We start from the raw sequence: 23,734 nt of genomic DNA, 5'->3' as shown, positions 1-23,734 counted from the left end.
TGGGGGGTGGGAGGGAGGGGAGGGTGGGTGATGGGTATTGAGGAGGGCACCTTTTGGGATGAGCACTGGGTGTTGTATGGAAACCAATTTGTCAATAAATTTCATATAAAAAAAATAAAAAAAATAAAATTATATAAAGCATATATGCTTTTTTAAAAGTCAAATAATATTATAGGGTTATATGAATTCCTGTGTTACTTCTTCCTCACCCCATCTCCCCATAGACAACATCATCTTGTTATTTTATATGGTAACTTATTTTAAATTATATGTTTATATGGCTATTTTTATTGAGTTTTGAACACACATACAATTCACTGACATCTTTTTAGTAAAGATAAAGTATTAAAATTCTTCCACCAAACACTGAATCCCTATCAGTTCTGTCTCCTCATATTTATAACAGGGTCACATTTGAATTTTTCTTAAATTGATATTTTATTGTTAAAATACTACAAATACGGGGTGTCTGGGTGGCTCAGTCGGTTAAGTGTCCGACTTTGGCTCAGATCATGATCTCAGGGTTTGTGAGTTTGAGCCCCATATGGGACTCTGTGCTGACAGCTCAGAGCCTGGCACCTGCTTCGGATTCTGTGTCTCCCTCTCTGCCCCTCCCATGCTCGTGCTCTGTTTCTCTCTCAAAATCAAATAAACATTAAAAAATATAAAATACTACAAATATGTTATTAGTAATACCTGAATCATAAGATGAGTAATACTGTGAACATTACGAACACTAATTACCAACACTATGAGTAATGCCATGAATATAATTCTCTTCTTGCACAATTAGTTGATTTTCAGAGTCACTATACTTGCTACCTGCTTGTGTGTGTGTGTGTGTGTGTGTGTGTGTGTGTGTGTGTGTGTGTATTTATTTCTCCCCAAACTTCCACAGAACTATAAAGCACCTCTTATAGGGACAAATGGATAGCTGACCTATACTTTACACATTTTCTCCCTGGAAGCTTTCTGTCTCCCCTTATTGGATTCTGTACTTGTTTCTCTCCACACATGTTTCAGAACTGTTATCTGGAGACTGTGGTTGCTACTCTTGGTTTAAAATGTTGCATTCATTTTAAACCTCTGTTGGATTCTGTGTTGATTACTGGACCATATGCTACAATTGAGAGATGCAACAATACACAAGGCAGAAAAAGTCCTTTATTATGTTTTCCAGGTGGGCTATTTTGATGGCAAAGTATCCACACAAACTGGTAATCAAATATTTCAAGTATTAGTGTTATGGAGAAGGTAAAGTGAGGCAATCGGAAAGACAATGGCTCAGGATCATCGCAAGTGAGGGTGGTGCTGATGTGTCAATTTCAGCGGAGGGGAAAGGACTCTTGGAGAAGGTGACACTTTGAATCGAACCCTCATTGGTCAGAAGAAGGCAAACCCAGACAGATCTTTGGGAACTACAACCGGGAGAGTCACTAGCAAGTAGAGACTTTCAGAATAAAGCCTGGCATGTTGAAGCCACAGAAGGAAAAGCCATGTGGCTGAAGCTTAATAAATGGGAGAAACAATAGGAAACATTGATCCCGGAAAAGTGGCCCCCCTATTTACTGGATGGCACTGTGGACTCCCAGAGTTGACAAGGCAAACACACTGCAACACTTTGCTTTTGTGTCCACGTTTGGGTTGTTGCCATGTGATATGTGGCAAAAATCTCTCAGGTTAGACAGAATGAGAAGTAGTAGTTGATTCATCAAGTTTTTGTTGGGTTAGGTTTTCAATTATTGTTGTTTTGAGTTAGCAAAGATCATCTTATGGAACACGTAACCGACTTTTCTTCTTCCAGCCCCGGATTTCCTCCACATTTCTGTAATGCCCGAAGTTCCGAAACCTCCCACAAAAGTCCACCAGAGTCGTAAGTCAAAGCCAAGCGGCAAGGGTCGTTTATTGCAGGTTCGAACCTGGTCCTCTGCGCACTCGTCGCCGGTGACGCAAGAGGCCACGATCAGGGTTGGTACAGCGTTTTTATAGACAGAGACAAATAGCACAGGGGAGGTTTCAAATTATGAGGGGCCTGATTAGTTGATTTTAAAGTAAGGACATTTGTTGTTCTCTGATTGGGCGTCCTTTGTCTGTCCTTTGGCGGGAAGGCTTTGTCCGTTACTTGTGGGAGGAAAAAAGGGGGAAGGGGGTAGGGTAGGTGGGGAATGTGCTAAGCAAGCAGGTTTACAGAAGCGAGAAATGCCGGTTAGTTTATGTATAATCACTCATTCCATTACATATCAGACTACATTTAGGAAGGTTTACAACCCATTCTACTACACAGCGGGTTACATTCAGGAAAGGCCTCACAATGCTCGTAGCAAACAGCAAGCAAAACAGACTTCTCAGCAATTGTATTTCTTATCAAAGATCCATAATAAGCAGAAAAGAGAACTTTAGCTTTAAACTAAGGCAGGGCTGTCATTTGGATTTAAAGCTGTTCTTTTCATTCCCCCCTTTTCCTTGTGCCTAAAGAGCCAATCTTGGGTCTTTTAAGCCTCTGTTTGTAATGTCTCGAGCAGTAGGTACTGAGTTTGTAAGACCATTAATTGTACAGCATTGAACATGTCTTGGACAAAATTAATAATTTTGTTTATGATGCAGGGGCCTAATGTGAGAGCGAGAAGTAGGATGGCTAGAGGCCCGAGTAAAGTAGAGAGCAGGGTAGTTAACCATGGGGACGCACTGAACCAGGATTCAAACCATCCTGCCTCCTGTTCTTTCTTTTTTCGCTCATGTCTCCTCACGTATACCCAGTCTCCGGGTCGGTAGTGATGCGGCTCAGGAGGGGGCCCGGTCTCGTAAACGGCTCTCAGTCTGGGCCAAACTTTCTGGTGGGTGCGCTGGAGTTCCCTCAGGGAAATAAGAAGTTTATGATCATCAAATTCAGTTAACACATTAGACTGTAGGTTGGGAATTATGGGGGGGGCACTCCATACATGATTTCAAAGGGGGTTAATCCCAGTTTGTAAGGGGAGTTCCACACCCTGAACAGAGCGTAGAGGAGTAAGACTACCCAGTTAGCGCCAGTCTCCATGGTCAATTTGGTTAGGGTCTCTTTTAGGGTTCTATTCATTCTTTCTACCTGTCCTGAGCTTTGGGGTCTATATGCACAATGTAGTTTCCAATCGGCCCCAATAAACTGCGCTATCCCTTGTATTACCTTTGAAACGAATGCTGGTCCATTGTCTGATCCTATTAGGGTAGGGAATCCGTACCTGGGCATGATGTCTTCCAACATTTTCTTTGCTACTACCTGCGCAATCTCATGCTTGGTGGGGAAGGCCTCTGTCCATCCTGAAAAGGTATCTATAAACACTAACAAATATTTGTATCCATATTTTCCAGGCTTTACCTCGGTGAAGTCTACTTCCCAATAGGCTCCCGGCCTGGTTCCGCGGGTTCTGGAGCCAGGGTTTTTTCCGTGGTTGGTGGCATTAGTTAATTGGCAAGGTTTACAGCTAGTAACTATCTGTTCAATTTTTGTCCTAGAGTCTTTAATGGTGATCCTAGCATGTCTTATTAAGTCTTGCATTTCTCTTGTGCCCATATGAGTGGCTCGGTGCATCTTGGATAAGACTTTATTTCCCATTTCTTCTGGGAGGATTATGCTACAGTCTGCTGCTCTCCACCATCCATTAAGGCACTGAGTCATAGGCAATTTTTGGATCCAGTTTAGGTCTTCTTTAGTGTAGGTGGGACTTTCTGGTAAACTAGCTGAACCGGGGTCTGGTAGGGTGGTCATTAAAGCACAGTCCACCTGTAAGGCCGCCTCTCGGGCCACCTGGTCAGCCAAATTATTTCCTCTAGCCACCGGTGTGACCGGTTTTTGGTGGCCTGGGCAATGTATGATGGCTAGTCGTTTAGGCAGCCAGAGTGCCTTTAAAAGAGCCAATATTTCTTCTTTGTTTTTGATAGTTTTCCCCTCTGCAGTTAACAGTCCCCTCTCTCTGTATATAGCTCCATGTATGTGGGCCGTAGCAAAAGCATATCTGCTATCGGTATACACGTTTAGTCTCTTGTCTTTTCCCAAAGTCAGTGCCTTGGTTAAGGCCACAAGTTCAGCCCGTTGGGCAGAGGTGCCAGCTGACAAAAGCTCTGCCCAAACAGTCTCAGTTTTAGTTGTGACTGCTGCCCCCGCATACCTTTGACCCTGATGTACAAAGCTGCTGCCGTCAGTGAACCAGGTAACCTGGGCGTCTGGTAGAGGGTCATCCTGTAAATCTTCCCGAACTCCATGAACTTGTGCCAATATCTCAGCGCAGTCATGGAGGGGGGTATCCAAGTCCGGGTCTGGTAACAGGGAGGCAGGGTTTAGTGTTCGGGGGGGAGCATAAATGATTCTGAGGGGATTTAATAATAGTCCCTGGTAGTGAACCAGTCGGGCGTTACTTATCCATCGGTCAGGAGGTTGTTTGAGGACTCCCTCGATGGCATGAGGGGTTGTAACATGTAACTCTTGTCCCATAGTTAATTTATCAGCATCCTTTACCATTAGAGCTGTAGCAGCGATCATACGGAGGCAAGAGGGCCAGCCAGCCGCTACTGGGTCCAGTCTTTTTGAAAGATAGGCAACGGGCCTGGGCCATGGGCCAAGGAGTTGCGTCAGCACTGCTTTGGCTACCCCTTTGTTTTCATCTACGAAGAGATGAAAGGGTTTGGAGACATCGGGGAGCCCTAAGGCTGGTGCCGACAACAGGGCGAGTTTAATTTGCTGGAAAGCCTGCTCAGTTTCCTCTGTCCATTCAAAGGGCACCTGTTCTCGGGTGACCCGGTAAAGAGGCTTAGCCATCTCGGCGAACCGAGGTATCTACAAGCGGCAGAACCCGGCCGATCCCAGGAATTCTCTTACCTGCCTTCGCGTTGTGGGTCAGGGGATGCGGAGGACGGTTTCCTTCCGTGCATCAGTGAGCCATCGTTGGCTTTCTCTTAACAGATACCCCAAGTAGGTTACCTCGGATCCAGATCCTCGTGAAGTGCCTCATCGAACAAGGTGGGTGAGTTTTTAAATCCTTGGGGGAGCCGGGTCCAGGTGAGTTGCCCATTTATGCCTCTCTCAGGGTCGGACCACTACTCGAAGGTGAAGAGCTCTTGGCTTTTGGGGGCCAGAGGCAGGCTGAAAAAAGCATCTTTTAAATCAAGGACAGTATACCATTGTCTTCCTGGGCTGAGGGCATTTAGGAGGGTATAGGGGTTGGGTACTGTTGGGTGTATGTCCATGACTCGGCAGTTAACTTCTCTCAGATCTTGTACCGGACGGTAGTCCGCACTGTTAGGTTTTCGTACAGGCAGCAGGGGGGTGTTCCAGGCTGAATGGCAGGGACGCAAGATGCCTAAGTCTAGGAGGCGACGGATATGTGGCGTGATGCCATTTCTGGCCTCCATTGACATCGGGTATTGTCGGACCCGAACTGGATCTGCCCCTGGTTTCAGCTCTATGAATAGAGCTGGGCGATGTTTAGCCAACCCCATACCCCCGGTTTCAGCCCATGCTTCTGGAAACTGCTGGAGCCAGGGCTCTATGTTTTGACTTTGTGAGGGTGGCCCCTGATGGAGTCGATATTCATCTTCTAATCTTAGAGTAAGTATGGTAATGGGTTGGTTGTGAGGGCCAGTCACTTGGGGGCCCCCTGGCGTAAAATGAATCTGGGCCCCCATTTTAGTGAGTAAGTCTCTTCCTAATAAGGGGCAGGGGCTGTCGGGGATGACTAGGAAGGAATGGGTGACCTTTCCATTTCCTAGGTCCACAGTCCTCTGGGTGGTCCAGGGATATTTTTTTATCCCGGTAGCCCCTTGGACCCAGGAAGATTTTTCAGAAATTTTTCCATGGGGTCTGATCAAGACCGAATGTTGTGCCCCTGTGTCGACTAGGAATTGAACTGGGTTCCCCTCCACTTGTAGCGTTACCCTAGGTTCGGGGAGGGGATCCGAACCCCGTCTCCCCTATTCTGCATCTTGAGTGAAGAGGGCGGGTGTGGTTTTTGGCTGCCACGGTTTTTGATCATGACGTGGCTTTTTCTTTTTAGGGCATTCTCGGGCCCAATGGCCTTTTTCTTTGCAATAGGCACATTGGTCCTTATCTAGGGACTTTTGTTTATCCAGGGGCTTTTGGACAACAGCGGCCAGGACTTTGGTCATTTCCTCGGTGGCTTTAAGTTGCCTGTCCTCTGGAGTCTCTCTATTATTATAGACACGTTGGGCAATGCGGAGTAAGTCCTGAATCTGTTTTCCCTCTAGGTCCTCTAGTTTCTGGAGTTTCTTTTTAATATCAGTGGCTGCCTGATTTACAAAGGCCATTACAACAGCAGCTTGATTTTCGGGGGCCTCAGGGTTCATGGGGGTATACTGTCTGAAGGTTTCCATTAATCTTTCTAAATAAGCGGCAGGGCTCTCTGTCTTACCTTGTATTACTGAATACACTTTTGCCAAATTAGTGGGCTTGCGTGCAGCAGCCCGGAGACCCGCCATTAGAGTCTGGCGATAAATGCGCAGCCGTCCCCTACCTTCTGCCGTGTTGTGGTCCCAGCCATCCTGTGGGGGTCGGGTCAAGGGAAAAGCTGCATTAATGAGATCAAGGTTAGCAGTGGGTTGGCCGTCATCTCCAGGAACCAGCTTTCTTGCTTCCAATTGAATTCTTTCTCGCTCCTCGGTGGTGAACAGGATTCGGAGGAGCTGCTGACAATCATCCCAGGTGGGTTGGTGGGTAAACATAACACTGTCTAAGAGACTTATTAAATCTTTAGGGTTGTCAGAAAATCGGGCATTCTGGGTTTTCCAGTTATATAGGTCACTGGTAGAGAAGGGCCAGTATTGAAGTCGGGGGTTCCCCGTACCATCGGGAGGCCCTATTTCCCGTAAGGGTAAAGCTACGGTGGAGTCAGGAAGGCGGAGTCCTGGCTCATGAGGGGCCCGCCTACGGGTGCGTCCAGCCGGCCTTTGGACTTCGCCCCCACTAGGCATGGGCGCGGGTTGAGCCTCCCTATTCTCTAGTTCTCCTATGGGCTGGGCTACGGGAGGCTCTGCCGGCGCAGCAGGGATAGGGGCAGCTTGCGGAATGAGAGGAGGAACCTGGTAAGGGGGAGGGTCAAGGGAAAGTAAATCTTGGCTGTCGGGGAGAACAGGGGGTGCAGTTGGAGTTGGCGGCTTGGGTGGGTTGATAGGTTTAGCCGCTAGAATTTTGCATGGCCCTGTTGTTAAGAAAGAGGCCATCCAGGGAGGTGGGTTTTCTACTAAATCTTGCCACACCAGAATATAGGGAATCTGATCCGAGTGACCTTCTTTCCCTGGTAGGAAAATTATTGATTTTACTTTAAGGACCACGGGGAGGCAGAAGGTTCCCTCTGTAGGCCAATTGACCCCAAAGGTGGGCCATTCAGAGCGGCAATAGGTGATCAACTTCCTTTTGCGAATGTCTAGGCTTAAGTTGTGTCCCCTAGCTTTTACGTCCCTGAAGTTGGCGAGAAGGAGGGAGAGAGGGGTGCTCTGCGTTTGGCCCATGTTATGATTCTGAGGAAGAGGAGAAGAGAAGGGGGCGCGGGCAACACGGACGTGGGGGAAGGGGCGCCGCTGGCCAGGGGGCGGGAGGGAAAGCCGCAGGGAGCTGAGGAAGGAGGAGAGAGGAACAAAGGATGGAATAATTAATTCTGATCAGCCGAGAAAACACTTAATTCCAATAAAACATCCGACCCATGAAAGAAAAACAAGAACTAACAAGAATCTTTCGCAGCGGTTCCAACTTTCTGGTGCCATCTCGGCCAGCCCAACAGAGAGGGTTGTGGCTAGGACGGCGGTAATTACAAGGGCCCAGGGGTGACGATACATTTAGACTGACATAGAAGCACTCGCGTACTCGCCCGTCCGCGTCCCTCTCGGGAACTTAGGTGCCTCTTAGCATGGGCGGGCAGGTATAATCCCCCTGCTTGGATCAAAATAAATTTTGACCGCCTTAAGCCGTATGAGGATCACCGCGGAAGTCGGGTTAGAGCCCACTCGAATCCCGTAGCTTATGCCGTGGGACTACACATAGGGTAAGTCAGGCGCGTGCCCCTGACTCCCAACAATCATTCCAGTCAGTTTAACAGACAGACACACAGACACACATCACATCAAAATACGGGTAACAATTGGCATGCCTAGATGGTTTTTCTTTTAGACGCGTAGAGATATTTCTTAGCACTCTGGTAGTTCATAAAGAAAATGAAAGTATTTAGTTCGCAGGCGCGTTGGGCGTAAGCAGCCCACAGAAAAGAATCCTGATGGGCCAAAAAGGCCCCCCGATGGACCAAGAAGGTCCCCAGATGGGCCAAGAAGGCCCCCAGATGGGCCAAGTAGGCCCCAGACGGGCCAAGAAGGCCCCCAGATGGGCCAAGAAGGCCCCAGACGGGCCAAGAAGGCCCCCAGATGGGCCAAGAAGGCCCCCAGATGTCAGTGGACGTCTCCAACTGACCCCGGCTGGGTGCCCTATAGCGCGTCCGCCAGGGTCACACCAGCTTCCAGACAGAACCGGTTCTCCAGAGAAGAAACACAGATCAGAGAGAAAAGGAAGAACTTTAGAGCCGGCTTACTTACCGATCGGAATCAGATACGACCCGTTGACCAGAAGTCTGGTGGGCTCGGGGGGGATCTCGGTGGGACCTCCAAATGTAATGCCCGAAGTTCCGAAACCTCCCACAAAAGTCCACCAGAGTCGTAAGTCAAAGCCAAGCGGCAAGGGTCGTTTATTGCAGGTTCGAACCTGGTCCTCTGCGCACTCGTCGCCGGTGACGCAAGAGGCCACGATCAGGGTTGGTACAGCGTTTTTATAGACAGAGACAAATAGCACAGGGGAGGTTTCAAATTATGAGGGGCCTGATTAGTTGATTTTAAAGTAAGGACATTTGTTGTTCTCTGATTGGGCGTCCTTTGTCTGTCCTTTGGCGGGAAGGCTTTGTCCGTTACTTGTGGGAGGAAAAAAGGGGGAAGGGGGTAGGGTAGGTGGGGAATGTGCTAAGCAAGCAGGTTTACAGAAGCGAGAAATGCCGGTTAGTTTATGTATAATCACTCATTCCATTACATATCAGACTACATTTAGGAAGGTTTACAACCCATTCTACTACACAGCGGGTTACATTCAGGAAAGGCCTCACAATGCTCGTAGCAAACAGCAAGCAAAACAGACTTCTCAGCAATTGTATTTCTTATCAAAGATCCATAATAAGCAGAAAAGAGAACTTTAGCTTTAAACTAAGGCAGGGCTGTCATTTGGATTTAAAGCTGTTCTTTTCAATTTCCTCTACCCTTACAATTTAAGACTTAGCTGAAGAATTACCTCTTCTAGCCATTCTTCCCTAATACATTCAGGCTGTGTAGGTACCACATTACAGTTCAGCCATGAGTTTACAATTCTATCAGCACCATTACGGCATGGTACCATGATCATATGCATAGTGTACACCTGTTTCTTCCACTATTCTAGAAAGTCCTTATTAATGTTTTTATTTTATTTTATTTTTTTTTGAAGGCGTGAGAGAGACAGAGAATGAGCAGGGGAGGAACAGAGAGAGAGGGAGACACGGAATTTGAAGCAGGCTCCAGGCTCCAAGCTGTCAGCACAGAGCCCAATGAGGGGCTCGAACCCACGAACTGTGAGATCCTGACCTGAGCCTAAGTCGGCAGCTTCACCGACTGAGCCACCCAGGCGCCCCTATTCTAGGACGTTCTTAAAGGAAGAGACCATGTCTTTTCATCTTTGTACCTTTACGACCTTAGCAAAGTGTCTGATAAAGACATGAGGCCCAAGTCATGTTTTTTTCAAAGAGTAAGATCCTTCTGCCTTTCCCTGTCTCCCTGGTTAATTATACATTTTTGTCTGTGATACTTTCTTCTCCTCCCATCCTACCCTTTAATAATAGATGGTTACTTTGGTTTAGTAAAGTTATTCAAGTTCTTTATCATAAATGCCCTGCTACAAGCCCATTGAGAGGAATTCTTTCCGAGCAGAAACTAAGATTGTAAATTTATTGGCACCAGGTAGGAATGATGGCACATTACATGTGCATTGTCATTCACTAGAGACAGATAAAAGTGAATGCTACATCACAGTGAAAGGACTTAAGGGAACTAATTCTGAGCAATCTTGGTAACAATGCCTCTTCCTTGCGATCCATCCATAATTACACATTTGTGGAACAGCTTATAGACAGAAAAGCCTTCACAGCTGCTCAGGCGAGGAGCATGTTGGGTGAAAATCACAACAGGCATTTGCTGAGACCAGAAAAGTTCCAAACCTGGGAAAGAATATACTCTCTTCACGCTCCTTATCTCTTGAGCTCACCAAGAAAGCCCTGATTATTGACTCAGGGCAGAAGTTCAGGCGCTCCTTAAGGTAGGGGGAATGACAATTCTGTGCTGCTTTCTCATCACCAACTATCCCAAGAAAATATTGTCTTTAACTTCTTGCCTGAAAAAATGTCTCTCACGTTGTGACAGAATATCGTAGTGGGAAAAGGTTTAATTTGGAAGTTATTGAGACCCGAGTGTAGATCCCAGTTTTAGTATTTATTTTTCGGGTGGGTATGCTTAAGGGATCAGCTTATTCTACTGCAGAATATGATTAGGGACGCCCATCTCATGGACTACCAAATATTATCTGTCAGGTGCCTTTTCCTCAATTACATTTGAGGCAAGAGTGCTCCGAGTTCGATTTTAGACTCACTGCTAGGAAACTTTTCTGAACACGAGACGCATGCTAGAAACAATAAATTAAATATGTTATTTAGTCATTTGGATGTTTGACATATATTTATTGATTATTGTGTATATCAGGTACTGTTTTTGTCAATGTCTTCTGCATCTCATGTTCCAGGCGTTTTTCTTCTGGAAATTTGTCACTTAGACCTAGTATTATTTATTTCCAGATCTTCAGCATCCCATCAGTGTGCAAACTTCTGTAGGGGAAAGACACGGTTTTCATATTCGTTTTCTGAAAATTAAACAGCATGAGTTTTGCATTTAGTGTTTATTTTGTGCGAATTTTTTAAAGAAGAATGTAGAAAATATTTTAGAGATCTTGAAATTCTGAAAATGATTACTTGAATTCCGGCTCATGAGAAGTTTTGTTCCCGGAGCATTTTAGATTTGGCCTTTAGCATTGCCTAAAGTATTGCCCTGGTATTCATTGCAGACAACTGGTTTGAATCAGGGAAATATCAAATATGGATCAAAAAAGACTTATTTTGAGAGAGTATAGTGCTACCCGTTAGTTCTTCTCCCTCTGAGGATGTTCTCCACTGGGATTACACTTCTAATTGATTCTTCTTGAAACATTTGGGGATTCTTCTGAGATAAATGCTGATGTCAGTAACTTGGGTAAAATATAAATCCCATAGCACTGGGCAGAATTTGACCTGTGGGGTCGTTAAGAAGCTCTGATTTTCATAGGTAGGAGAGGAACTGTGTTGCATATTCATTTCCAATATCTCTTAATTTATGTATTCTCCTCATTAAATTGCATGCTTTTTAGATACCGATGTGTTGAAATAGGTAGTTTTAGAGGAAATTGGCACAGAAAATGCATTTTCCATGACAGAAAATCTATAGGATTCTCACTGAACTCTGTCTTTCTCTTTTTATCATATTACCAGTGTCTTTGAGTCATGCTGGTAGAGTTCCATAATATGGATCTCCAGCAGATGTTTCACTATAATTGACCTCAAATAATATTCTTTTGTGTTTTCCATTTGCCTTGGTGGTCTACTGTCCCAATTTCCACACAAAAAAAGACAAATTGGAAATTTAGCTCTAGGTAGTTTTTTTTAAAGTTTATTTATTTGAGAGAGAGACAGAGAGAAAGAGACAGAGAGAGAATCCCAAGAAGTCTCCACGCTGTCAGCACAGGTCGCAACGTAGGTCTTGATCTCGTGAACCATGAGATCATGACCCGAGCCAAAATCAAGAGTCAGATGCTTAACTTACTGAGCTTCTCAGGAATCCCAGAAATTTAGCTCTATGTAGTATATTCATGGTTAAAACTAAGAAATGGAGTTAGGACATTATAGGTGTTATCTCCAACAGCAGACTGATTCTTGGGTGCCTGCATGGCTCAGTTGGTTAAGTGTCCTACTCTCGGCTCGGGTCGTGATCTCACAATTCGTGAGATCGTGATTGGCTTCTGTGCTGACAGTGCAGAGCTTGCTTGGGATTTTCTGTCTCCCTCTCTGTCTGCCCATTCTCTGTTTGTGTTCTCTCTCTCTAAATAAATATTAAAAAAAAACCCACCTCTCTCCAAAAATTGTAAAATGCCAATAATATTATACATAAACTTGTTTATATTTCTTTTAGTCTATTTCTTAGCATTCTAAATTGCTGTTTAGTTGATCAGTTTGCCCATTCATGTAAGAAGTATTAGCTGAGTGTCAATTATGTATTAGGTACTGTTTTCGTTATTTGTTATCAACGAAACAAACAGAAAAACAAATCCTTGTTTTCATGAGGCTTATATTCCGGTGGTGTGAGACATACATAAACAATTATCATAATACACAAGTGAATCATATAATATGTTAGTTGTTGTATGACAAACTCAGAAAAAAATTATTGTAGTATAAAGGAGCACAGGAGTGTCTCTGGCTTGAGAGGCATGAGAATGAGGGTAAATTTAATTGAGAAGGTGATAGTAAGCAAAAACTTTAGGAAAGTGGTCTAGACATTAGCCATGCAGTTATGGGGGGCAGTGCCCTAGGTATGGGAATAGCTAGTGTAAAGGGCTTATAATGCAGGCTTTCAAGGAATGTTTCAGGGGTGTCTGGGTGGCTCAGTTGGTTAAGCATCTGACTCTTGATTTCAGCTCAGGTCATAATCTCACAGTTCATGAGTTTGAGCCCTGTATCGGGCTCTGTGCTGCCAGTGCAGAGCCTACTTGGGGTTCTCTCTCTCTCTCTCTCTCTCTCTCTCCATCTCTGCCCCTCCCCCATGTGTGCATGCCCTCTCTCTCTTTCTCTGTCTAAATAAAATAAAACTTAAAAAAAAAGGAAAAAAGAACGTTTCAAAGACAGATTGGAAACCATTGCACTGGAGCCCAGGACAATGAGAAAATTAATGGACTATGAAATCAGAGGCATAATAGGGCCTTAGTGGCCAATTATTTAAGATGGGTGAACTGTTGAAAGGTTTTTACTTTGAGAAAAATTGGAAGATGTGGGAGGGCTCCAAGCTAAGGTGCACTATAAAGTGACTTGTGTTTTAAAAGGCCCACTTCAGTTTTTGAACTCAGGAGTGTAGAGGCACTCGGGCAGGGGGAAGTTCCATAATTCGGTCAAGAGAGCTGATTGCTAGGATGATGGCAGAGCAGTAAAGGTGGTGAGAGGTCCTCAGAATCTGGAAATATGTTCCGTATAGATCTCTTGCTGGGGTTGTTGCTTGGAAGTGAGAGGCCACCGCAAACTCTGGTGACTGGTTGTCACCAATCAAGTGCAACTATAATTTATACATGAAAGCTCCAGACCGAGGTGTTTTAAAAGTATGGATGGCTTCCCCATCATTCCTCCAACATCTGGTAGCTGAGGATAGATGCTTAAAGTGACTTTGTTGAGGGCAGAGGACCTGTCAACTGGAGATCCTGAATGACAGCATGAAACAGAACCCTCAGCTATGATCTGGAACACCTGTTTGCCAACGTTATATTCCTAATATTATATGTTTCATACTTTCTCTTTGTTTTGCTGATACTAGCTAGTAATTTGCCCATATGTGCAAATGCCCAACCCCAGATTCTCAAGAATTAGCTGAGTTTTTAAAAAATCAATCCTGTTTCCTTTATCAATTTTTGCCTTTATGTTTATGAATCTCATGGTTAGCTATCTTTATATTTACTATTCAATTTTTCGAAATTTGGAATCAAATGCTTAACTGATCAATTTACATGTTTTTCTTATTAAGTGATGATAACTATTTAAGTTTTTATTTCAGATTTGGACCATATCATATATTTTGAAATGCATCATTCCTATTATGTTATGCTTTAAATTTAATTCTGGCTTTGATTTCTCCTTAGAGCTAAGAATTATATAAGTATATATTTTAGTTTATAAATTGTTTTAATAAATTAATGTTATTTTAAAGATGTATTCTTTGGGGCGCCTGGGTGGCTCAGTCGGTTAAGCGTCCGACTTCAGCTCAGGTCATGATCTCACAGTCTGTGAGTTCGAGACCCGCGTCGGGCTCTGTGCTGACAGCTCAGAGCCTGGACCCTGCTTCAGATTCTGTGTCTCCCTCTCTCTCTACCCCTCCCCTGCTCATACTCTGTCTCTCTCTGTCTCAAAAATAAATAAAAATATTAAAAAAAATTAAAGATGTATTCTTTGTTATTTTTTTAAAAAACCTTGTACTCTTTCATATGTTTTAGATGTTATTATATTATTATTGTGCTTTTCCACTAGGAATTTTCACAAATATTCAAAAGTTGTTTTTTTATATGCCTTCTGATTAGTCTAGATTTCTGCATTAAAAATGTATATAATTATTATTCATACCTTCTATACATTCATTCTTATTTTTGTTTGCTTTTGTAAAAGCTTAAAATATTTTAAAGATGCAAATTTAATTTTAATTTTCAGTATTATCCTTCTAAATTATTTATACTATATAATTCATCTGTTACATATATTATTATATCTTCACTATGGATGATAATGATACCCTTCATCAGTTAAGGGATATTTTCCCTCTTGTTTAATGATTTATAATTAAATACACTTTAATTCTACTTTGCTTCATGTTAATTCTACATTGCTTCATAAACCTTGGTTTGGGAACATAGTTCATTTCAGAAACATGTTTTCAATCCAAAGTGAATTTACCCATAAGAAAAAATGGAAATTCAGATGATTTGCTCTACAACCCAAAGTATTCATATAAAAAATGATTACAATACTGTAATAAAATACAAAATAATAAGGAAAATAGAAAATATAAAGAAAAATAAACAAATCAACCTACACTTACCTTTGAAAATCTTCATGGCTGGTGTGAGGGAGCCAAGGGAGAGTAGGCTTATTGTGTAGACTGACTTTCACTATCACTAATGGAATTACTGCTATCTATTGGCTCAATGGAATCTTTTTCTGCATGGAAGCCATTGTATATGCTTGCACGGATGTTGACACAGTACAGTATTAATAAACTTTTGTCATATACTGTATTTAATGTAACTGGCAATAAGACAGCAAAGGAAAGGGTCTATATCCGCAGGCAGCCTGACCTAGAATGAAGCAAAGCATTCCTCACCTGACTCTTGTATGGAAAAGCAAAGGACTGCCCATAGGTGCTTTGAAGGGACAGAAAATATACTAGTGTCAGTTGTGGGCACCTTCCAACTTTCTGAACTTTGAAGTGACAAAAAATACACTAGTGTCAGTTGTGGTAACCTTCAAACGTTCTGAAAAGTCACTGATTTCTGCCAAACACCATGGCCTGAGACTAAGCATCTGAGTATGGGAGATGATCACCCACAATCCCTCAGAGAGAGAGAGAGAGAGAGAGAGAGAGAGAGAGAAGCACCATTGACTGAGTTGTGATTATGTGACATTTGATGTCATGTACTACTCATATTGCAAGACATCAGTCTTCTATAAAGTTAAGATTTATTAGAAGTGTTTGCTTATCTTGCAGAACACTCACAGAACAAGTTACTTGCAGTCCAAGGCACTATCGTCTCTACTTTCTTTGTATTTGAATTCACTTGCCCTGTTACTTTTAATCTTGCTGAATTTTAGGTACATCAACAGTAGACAAAAACTTTTATTTTGTTATCTCCCACTGTACACAATTGAAACACTTCAATCAATTAATTTACATGGCAGTTGTCATCATTTGGGGCAATGAGTTTTCAGGGAGAAGCGCAAGCATATCCCACGTTTTGTTACGCTTTGGTTATTATCTTACAATGTCTCTATTTATTTTGGGGTCAAATATTGAGGAAACATCCATACAATTTTCTCACAGCCAAAGAGCCCCCAGTGATTGTCCTCAGTTTGTTTCATGATGCCCTCTTGAACATGCATTGAAGTGAGGCTGTAACCAACTTATTTGGCCTACACACATCACGTTTAAATGTAGCTTTGGGTAAATCTTCATTCTGTTAACTCCTTAATTTTTGCTATTTTGACGCTTGGGCTTGTGAAGAAAAACATCATTAGGTTGAAGATAGTAGTGTGTTCTTATTCTTCATCATTTTCTTTCCTTTATTCACTTGTTCTTTCTTTCACACTTTAAAAGGAAACATTCCACGTGCCTCAATGACAAAGTCCAATGAAGCTTTATTGTTCTGTAATAACTTCCTATCATGAGGGAAAAAAGGAATTTGCCTTAGATTGGATGTGTCACCTTGATTAAGGCAGATAACTATGGATTGCAGAATCCCTTCCTCCTTTGAATCCAAATTAGATTGACAAAAAGAGGATCTCATGAGAAGTTTGGAAGGTGGAAGAGGAAAAAAAGCCAATACTCTGTGGTTGGCAGAAACATGGCTCCCAAAGATGTCCGCATCCCAATCCCTGAACCTGTGAATATTTCACTGCACATGGCATGTGCACCTAGCAAAGTACTTGGTATTGCACAATTATTAAGGATGCAATGATGAGTAAGATAGTGTCTTGTTTCAAGCTCTTCATCATCAAGCGTTATGAAACATGCAGTTAAGACTATACGAGATACAAAATGATAATTACTGCATAAACAATACCAACTGAGTGCTGTGAAAATATGGAGGAGGAAATTATAATTTTATACTGGGACTCCCAAGGAAGTGTTTAAAGGGAAAGTAATTTTTTCATGGCCCATATAGGTAGATAATTGGATTAAACAAACTTTGTGGTCTGGAGAGAACTCTAACTAGAATAATAAAAATTCACCTTCTTGCTCTGCGAACGTTGTCTTATCTGGATTTCTCTGTGCTAAATGAGTTGTTCTTATGACTCCTTGCACTGAGAACCACCTTTCAACATAAAATCCAGAGGAATTACATGAGGCTATTTAGTGTCTTGTAGCGGCTGACCTTAAAAATTAAATCCAGCACCGTATTTGAGGGAATAAAAAATAATTAACTTGTCATTAAAAGAAATTCTGGGTCCGTGGTAAGTTCCTGTTTATGATGCAAGGACTAAGATCTCTGTTGCTGGTAAACACTTAGTTCTAAGTAACACAATTATGCTCTCAAGGTAGCAATTATTCTCTCAAGATCCACACAGAGCTGTAACTTACATATGCTTAATCAACACTCCTCAATTCCAAAGTGTGGCTTCATGGTAAACCTGGAGATTCTCAAACTTATTCTGAGAAACATCTAAGTAATAGATTTGTGCTTCTCTTGCCTGTATAGTTCACCTATTGAAAATATAATCAGTTAGCCATTTTCTTTAGTCAACAAAGATTTCTTGAACATCTACCGTGTGCCCAGTAGTATTATAGGTCCTGGGTAGGGCTATGAACAAGGCAATTGCTCTACTGAAAATCTTATTTGCAATGGGAGAAGAATAGACTTTTGAGGACACTATCAATTTCCTTCAGTGGTCTCAGTAAGCAGAAATAGACTCTTGTTGCATGAACTGAAGTGAGGCCATATGAGTACAGTGGTCAGGCCAGAAGAGGGAACAAGTTTGAGGGCATAAATTGCCAGAGGACTCAATTCATGTGATCAAATGCATATACCGCTGAAATTATCCACATTTTTTTGCTATACAAAGAACATATTTTTGTTCCTTCAAGTTCATTAAGACTGTGGTAGAATATATTATACAGAATATATGGTATACACCAATCGTGTCGTGGAAATGAAAGTTATTTGGAATCAGAAGTTGGGACTTTTGATCTGTCCTATTAATAGTTACTTTGGGGCTATAGGATGAGATGAATAGCAGTACAAATTCTGGAATCAAAGTCTGGAATCAAGAATCTAGTCCCTGACGTATTTTAAGTGTGACTTTAACCAAGTCGTTGGAACTCCCTAAGCTCTGAGTTTCTTGTCTACAAAATGGAAATAATAATAATGACCTCAAGAGGTAATTAGGAGAATTAAGTTAAATTGGCATGTGCTAACTTCAATATACGCCGTATTGTTGCTATTATTAAACCTCTCACTTTCCTTATTTGTAAAACAAAAGATTTGACACAGATACATTTTTTCTGCTTTGATGTACTATAGGTTTAGTCGTAGGGAATAATGATACTTGCTTCATCTTTCACTGGAAAAGCCAAATGGCACAGAGTATGGAGTGCAGAACACAAGACTGCCTTGTGCAGATTGAGTGACACCATCACTAAGTTTAGCGTGATGCAAACCCAAAGCAAATTTTTCTTAATCTGATCCCAGGACACATTCAAAATAACTTGAGTTTGGGGAAAAATACAATTGTGCAAAACTCTTAAAACAACAAACCTTAACAGTGGACTCTTCCTCTAGAGACGTACTTCCCCCAGGGTTGTTTGTAGACAAAACTTAATTGGTTCTTTTTTTTTTCCCCCTAAGGCAAACATTTAAGGGAGGTTTCTCTTGTGGGCTTCCAGTTTATCTTTTGCCTGGTGTACATTGTTCATCATCTCTCAAGTAGCATTTGCTTTTCACTTCTGTATTCTTACCGGGAATATTTCTCTTTGTTCTCAGGTTGGTATAAAAATGTATCTGGAATTGTCAGGTTAAATTTTCATCTCATATTTTATCTCCTTTACTGTTTGTAATCACCATGAATTATCCCATGCACGTTATGTGTGTGTGTTGGTGTTTATCTGTGCACGTGGAAGAGACAGAGAAATGGGAGGGTGGGAGGAAGGAAAGTGACAGAAAGAGAGAGAGAGAGAATTTCCCATAGAGAGTTGATTATTTGATTACTACAAACTATTAATGGAAGCTATAATTTCTCAGAGTGCATTTAATAATAATTGCGCCTTGTATATTTATTATGTGTTAATATGTAATATCTCTTTTCATATTCATAATAAAACAACGAGAAGAGTATTATCATTATTACTGTTGCATCATATTAAGGCATAGAGAAATTAAAGACCAAACAAAACAAGTATGAAACCAGTCCAAGTTAATAAGTCATGGCACCAGAATTCAACCAAAGTTTGACACCAGAAACAGAATTCTTTAACTGGAATACTTAGTGTTTCCTCCTACCTGGTCTTTGGGGAAAAAATGCATATTTATTGGTAATTTAATTTGAAATACAGAGTGACACAGTATGGGAAGTCTGTGCATGCGTTTTTGCCTTTAGATGGTGAGGACAGTCCTCGAAGTGCTAATGAGGTCCCTAAGCCCCCCTACTTTTTTTCAGACCTCATTCTTTTTAAAATCGAGCCTGTTACTCTACTTTCCCATGACTTCACCATTGCTATCTATTACCTGGCTAACCACCTGTCAGGTTTTCATGTACTCAGCTTTTGAGAAGTACGGTCACCACCATCTTTTATAGCATTTTGTTGTGCCGATTCATTCTTAACACCAGGCCCTCGGCTCTGACTTTCCGAGGAAGAATTCCTTCATTACTAACCTTTGAAAAACGCATAAGGGTGTAAAGGTAGCCACAGGCATATTCTGTTGATTCGGATACCAGTACATCTGTTGAAGTGTTTGTTAACTCTTTTCAGTTCCAGAAGCTCTCTTCATCTTTGTACTTTCCCTGTCATCTACAATGGTGTCTAAAATATATTTTCAATAATTTCTCTAGGATGTGAACCTGTAAAACTTTCAAAAGCCAATTTCTTCTTGTTGAGGGACTCTTTTGCTTCTGTTGCCATGGACTGCACGTGATGACAGGAGCTCACAATAATGCTGCAGCACATTTGAGATAAATACTCAACACACATTTTCTCTCCCACCCAGACCTTCAAAGAGTATCTCCAAACCTAAGAACATAGCAATGCAATGAAAAATGCATCCAATAAATGGGGGGGCATATTTTGTTACGTTTTCTTCCTGCCTGATAATAACCTTTTCTTCCCAAAATGAAAACAACTTTTTTTTTTTTAAGGCTGGAAGACAAGGCAAAAAAAAAAAAAGTTTATAATGTTAGTGGATTTCAATGTTTAAGATTAGTTTAAAATGAAGTTTACGTTTATGTGGGAACAATTGCACGGAAATTCAAAAGAGGAAAAGTAATGGCAGGAAGAACTCAGCCATCGTAGGTAATAGATAGTAACAGTTTGCAACACATTTATATCGCCCTGTCCAGAGAAAAGCAACACCATCCATCATATTCACTTAATTGCTAGTCGTAATGCAGATGATTTATCATTTTATTTGTGTCGTTTAGCTTTATGGAAGTTGCATTAAGTGCTACGCACCGTTACTGTGCATATTGGAAAAAAATTGTGATAAAAAACCCCAAACAAAATATATTTCCATATTACTACTTTCTACCCTGATTTGATGTCATCTTTTACTTATTACATCGCAAATATATTCCTTTAACATGGTAATTTAACTTTTGTGACAAGAATGATAAATTGGTAGGTAAATAATTTTGACCAACGTATTAGCACACATGCTGTGACTAGTGAGCTGACCAATAACACAGCAAGTGTAGCTGGTTATTCTTTAATGTAAGTTAAAGGAAACTGCATTATGCATAGTAGTCTGATGCTCAAGTCTAATTCAATGCAATCACATTCATTCTCAAAGCTGTAGTTTATCTCTGTATATCTATGCATGCTTAAATCTAAATGATCATGTCAAATTGGCCACTGGAAAACTATTCTAGGGGAGAATGAGCCCCATAAAGGGAGCATGAAGCCTTGGGGCTGGGGGTAGATGGGGAGAAGACACAGAAGTTATATAGAAAGGGTGACACTCTGTATATAATAAAACAAAGAATTTTAGAGATAAAATTATTAAATCTGTGACAGATGTATTTCAAAACAGTTCATCCAATTTTAGACAACTTTAACTGTTACTATTCTTTAAAATCTTTAAGCCATTAGTTAACATCTCAGGTTTTCATTAGTTCGCCTGAGACTCTGGAGTTATATAGTCCCAATCTCATCGACTTTGGCTGGTAGCTTTCTCTTTTCTTGCAACAAAATTTTTCTTTCCAAGAGGGGTGGGTGGAAGTTACCTTTGTGAATAAGAGTCTGTTTATTCCATCATGGCCAGAAATGTATCTTCATGCCTGCTCTTATCTCTTGGTGATAACAATGGATAGGGGCCGTCAAACTGTAGTGGAACAAAGTGTAATGCTGGAATTAAAACAAAGGTCTTGGAAACATCATTTGCCCTAAAAATGACATTTAGCCTTTGGAGGGCATGATACAATACCACCTCCAACAAATTCATCGTCCTGTTGAGAAGCTGTCTCAGGATTCTTATTAAATAGAAGCGCACTTTGTGTCCTACAGAACACGAATGTTCATTGATGCTGGTGGAATCTCTCTCTCTCTCTCATTTTCTCTCTCTCTTTATCTTTATCATTTTCAAGCTAAGTAAATGTTGGCTATGGTCAGTATAACAGAATTCTTTCCCACAGGACTTCTCACAGTCTACCTTTAGTAGGTAGATTGTGTATCGCTAAGAGATTGGATAGGATATAAAGATTTCTCATTATTATTTGTTAAATGAGCACTTGTAGATTTTTCTCCATAATACCTATTAACATCATGGTAGTGTTTTCTCAGGAAAATAATTTGGGTGATATTGTTCTGGGAAAAGGTTTATATGAAACAACCTCTACATTTGTAAAATAAAAATTTGAAAATAAATAAATTGAGGAGAGCGTGGGTGGCTCCATCAGTTAAGCAACCAACTCTTGATTTCAGCTAAGGTCATGATCTCACTCTCATGAGAACCAGCCCCTTCTTGGGTTCTGCGCTCATTGTGGAACCTGCTTAAGATTCCCTCTCTGTTTCCCTCTGCCCTTCCTTCCCTTGCTTGATCTCTTGCTCTCTCTCTCTCAAAAAAAAAAAAAAAATTGAAAATGAATAAATTGAAAACAAGTTTCAAAATATCCAAGATGCTTTTCCAGAGCTCCACTGGATTTCCAAAGTAGAGTGAAACAATCCCCAATTTCTGACTCTACTATAACTCTGTAAAAATATGTCATAGTTTTAGAAAGCTTATTTGCATAAATACCACTGTAAATTGTGATGTTAACATCTTTGTTTTACATATTTTTTATCTCCAGAACATTATAGTCAATAATATTTAGTAGATTGTAATTACATATTAGATATGCAAAAGAGTCCACACCCAGGGAATACGTATAAATGTATGCATGTGCATAAGTTTGTCCCTCAAGAACATAAACGAGTGCAAGTATGAGGTTAGCTTAAAAATAATTTTTTTATCTGACACTTAGGGCTGGCGAATTATTTGGTTAAGTGGCTTCTATACCTAATCATGGAGAACATGTTTCATGCTTATGGTGAAAAAGTGATAAGGTAAAAAACTACTTTGGAGTTGGGTTAAAAGGAGAACTATAGCCCTTCATAAATATGTTAAACTACGAAACTACAAAATACACCAGTATTGGAAATAAGAGATGTTTAAGAAGTAGTCTTAGAAATTTGGCTAAGCACAATATTTAGTACTAGTATGTTTCAATCACAATATTTTGGTATAACTGTCAGGTCCTGTTTATTTATTCACCTCAGTAACTTTCAAAGCCTGTTACATACCAAGTGCCCAGAAGAAAAATTTGCTGTAAAGAATGGCAAAGTGTAGTCATAGATATTGCATAAAGGAAGATAACGAATTACTAAACAAACCATACCTGATTTTTAAATTTATTTCCTTCTAGTTATTGCTGAGATTTATAAAATATTGATTAGAATTCAGAAAATGCTCAATTTCACCGATGTGACAGAGTTTATTCTTTTGGGATTAACCAGTCATCAGGAATGGCAAGTTCTCTTCTTCGTCATTTTTCTTGCGGTCTATATTGTCACCGTGGTGGGCAACATTGGCATGATTATGTTAATTAAGATCAGTCCACAGCTTAACAGCCCCATGTACTTTTTTCTCAGTCATTTGTCATTTGTTGATGTGTGGTTTTCCTCCAATGTCACCCCTAAAATGCTGGAAAATCTGTTATCAGAGACAAAAACTATTTCCTATGCTGGTTGTTTGGTGCAATGTTTCTTTTTCATTGCCCTTGTCCATGTAGAAATTTTTATTCTTGCTGTGATGGCCTTTGATAGGTATATGGCAATTGGGAACCCTCTGCTCTATGACAGCAAAATGTCTAGAGCTGTCTGTATTCGACTGATTTCTTTCCCTTACATATATGGTTTTCTGACTAGTCTGGCAGCAACCCTCTGGACATACGGCTTGTACTTTTGTGGGAGAATTGAGATCAACCACTTCTGTGCAGACCCACCTCTCATCAAAATGGCGTGCGCTGGGACCTTCGTAAAAGAATATACAATGATCATACTTGCAGGCATTAACTTCACATATTCTCTGACTGTCGTCACCATTTCTTATCTGTTCATTCTCATTGCCGTTCTATGGATGCACTCAGCCGAAGGGAGGCGGAAGGCCTTTTCCACCTGTGGGTCCCACTTGACCGCTGTCGTCATATTTTATGGGACTCTCATATTCATGTATCTCAGGCGTCCCACAGAAGAGTCCGTGGAGCAGGGGAAAATGGTGGCTGTGTTTTATACCACAGTGATCCCCATGCTGAATCCCATGATCTACAGTTTGAGGAACAAGGATGTGAAAGAAGCCATGAGCAAAGTGGCCAGCAGAACATGCTTAACAAAATAA

General features: G+C 41.3%; 2 protein-coding genes across 2 annotated transcripts; one reads left to right on the top strand and one right to left on the bottom strand.

Annotated features, from left to right (window-relative positions):
• Positions 1 to 2,659: 2,659 nt before the first annotated feature.
• LOC115525749 lies at positions 2,660 to 7,527 on the bottom strand. The gene is given in 3 exon segments (XM_032594888.1): positions 2,660 to 4,962; positions 4,965 to 6,141; positions 6,646 to 7,527. Coding segments are annotated over 3 exon segments (4,074 nt in total). The 5' UTR covers positions 7,498 to 7,527; the 3' UTR covers positions 2,660 to 2,917.
• Positions 7,528 to 22,792: 15,265 nt separating this feature from the next.
• On the top strand, positions 22,793 to 23,734 carry LOC115525914 (olfactory receptor 5M3). The gene has a single exon (XM_030333324.1). It carries the CDS (start codon positions 22,805 to 22,807, stop codon positions 23,732 to 23,734), a length of 930 nt encoding a protein of 309 aa, XP_030189184.1. The 5' UTR covers positions 22,793 to 22,804.

This window comes from Lynx canadensis, chromosome D1 (genome assembly GCF_007474595.2).
Source record: "Lynx canadensis isolate LIC74 chromosome D1, mLynCan4.pri.v2, whole genome shotgun sequence".
Taxonomy (NCBI): domain Eukaryota; kingdom Metazoa; phylum Chordata; class Mammalia; order Carnivora; family Felidae; genus Lynx; species Lynx canadensis.
This window is presented reverse-complemented; position numbering and strand designations above follow the sequence as displayed.

Excerpts from the sequence above, each read along its gene's own strand:
- LOC115525914 (XM_030333324.1), top strand. The coding sequence starts at position 22,805 with ATGCTCAATTTCACCGATGTGACAGAGTTTATTCTTTTGGGATTAACC.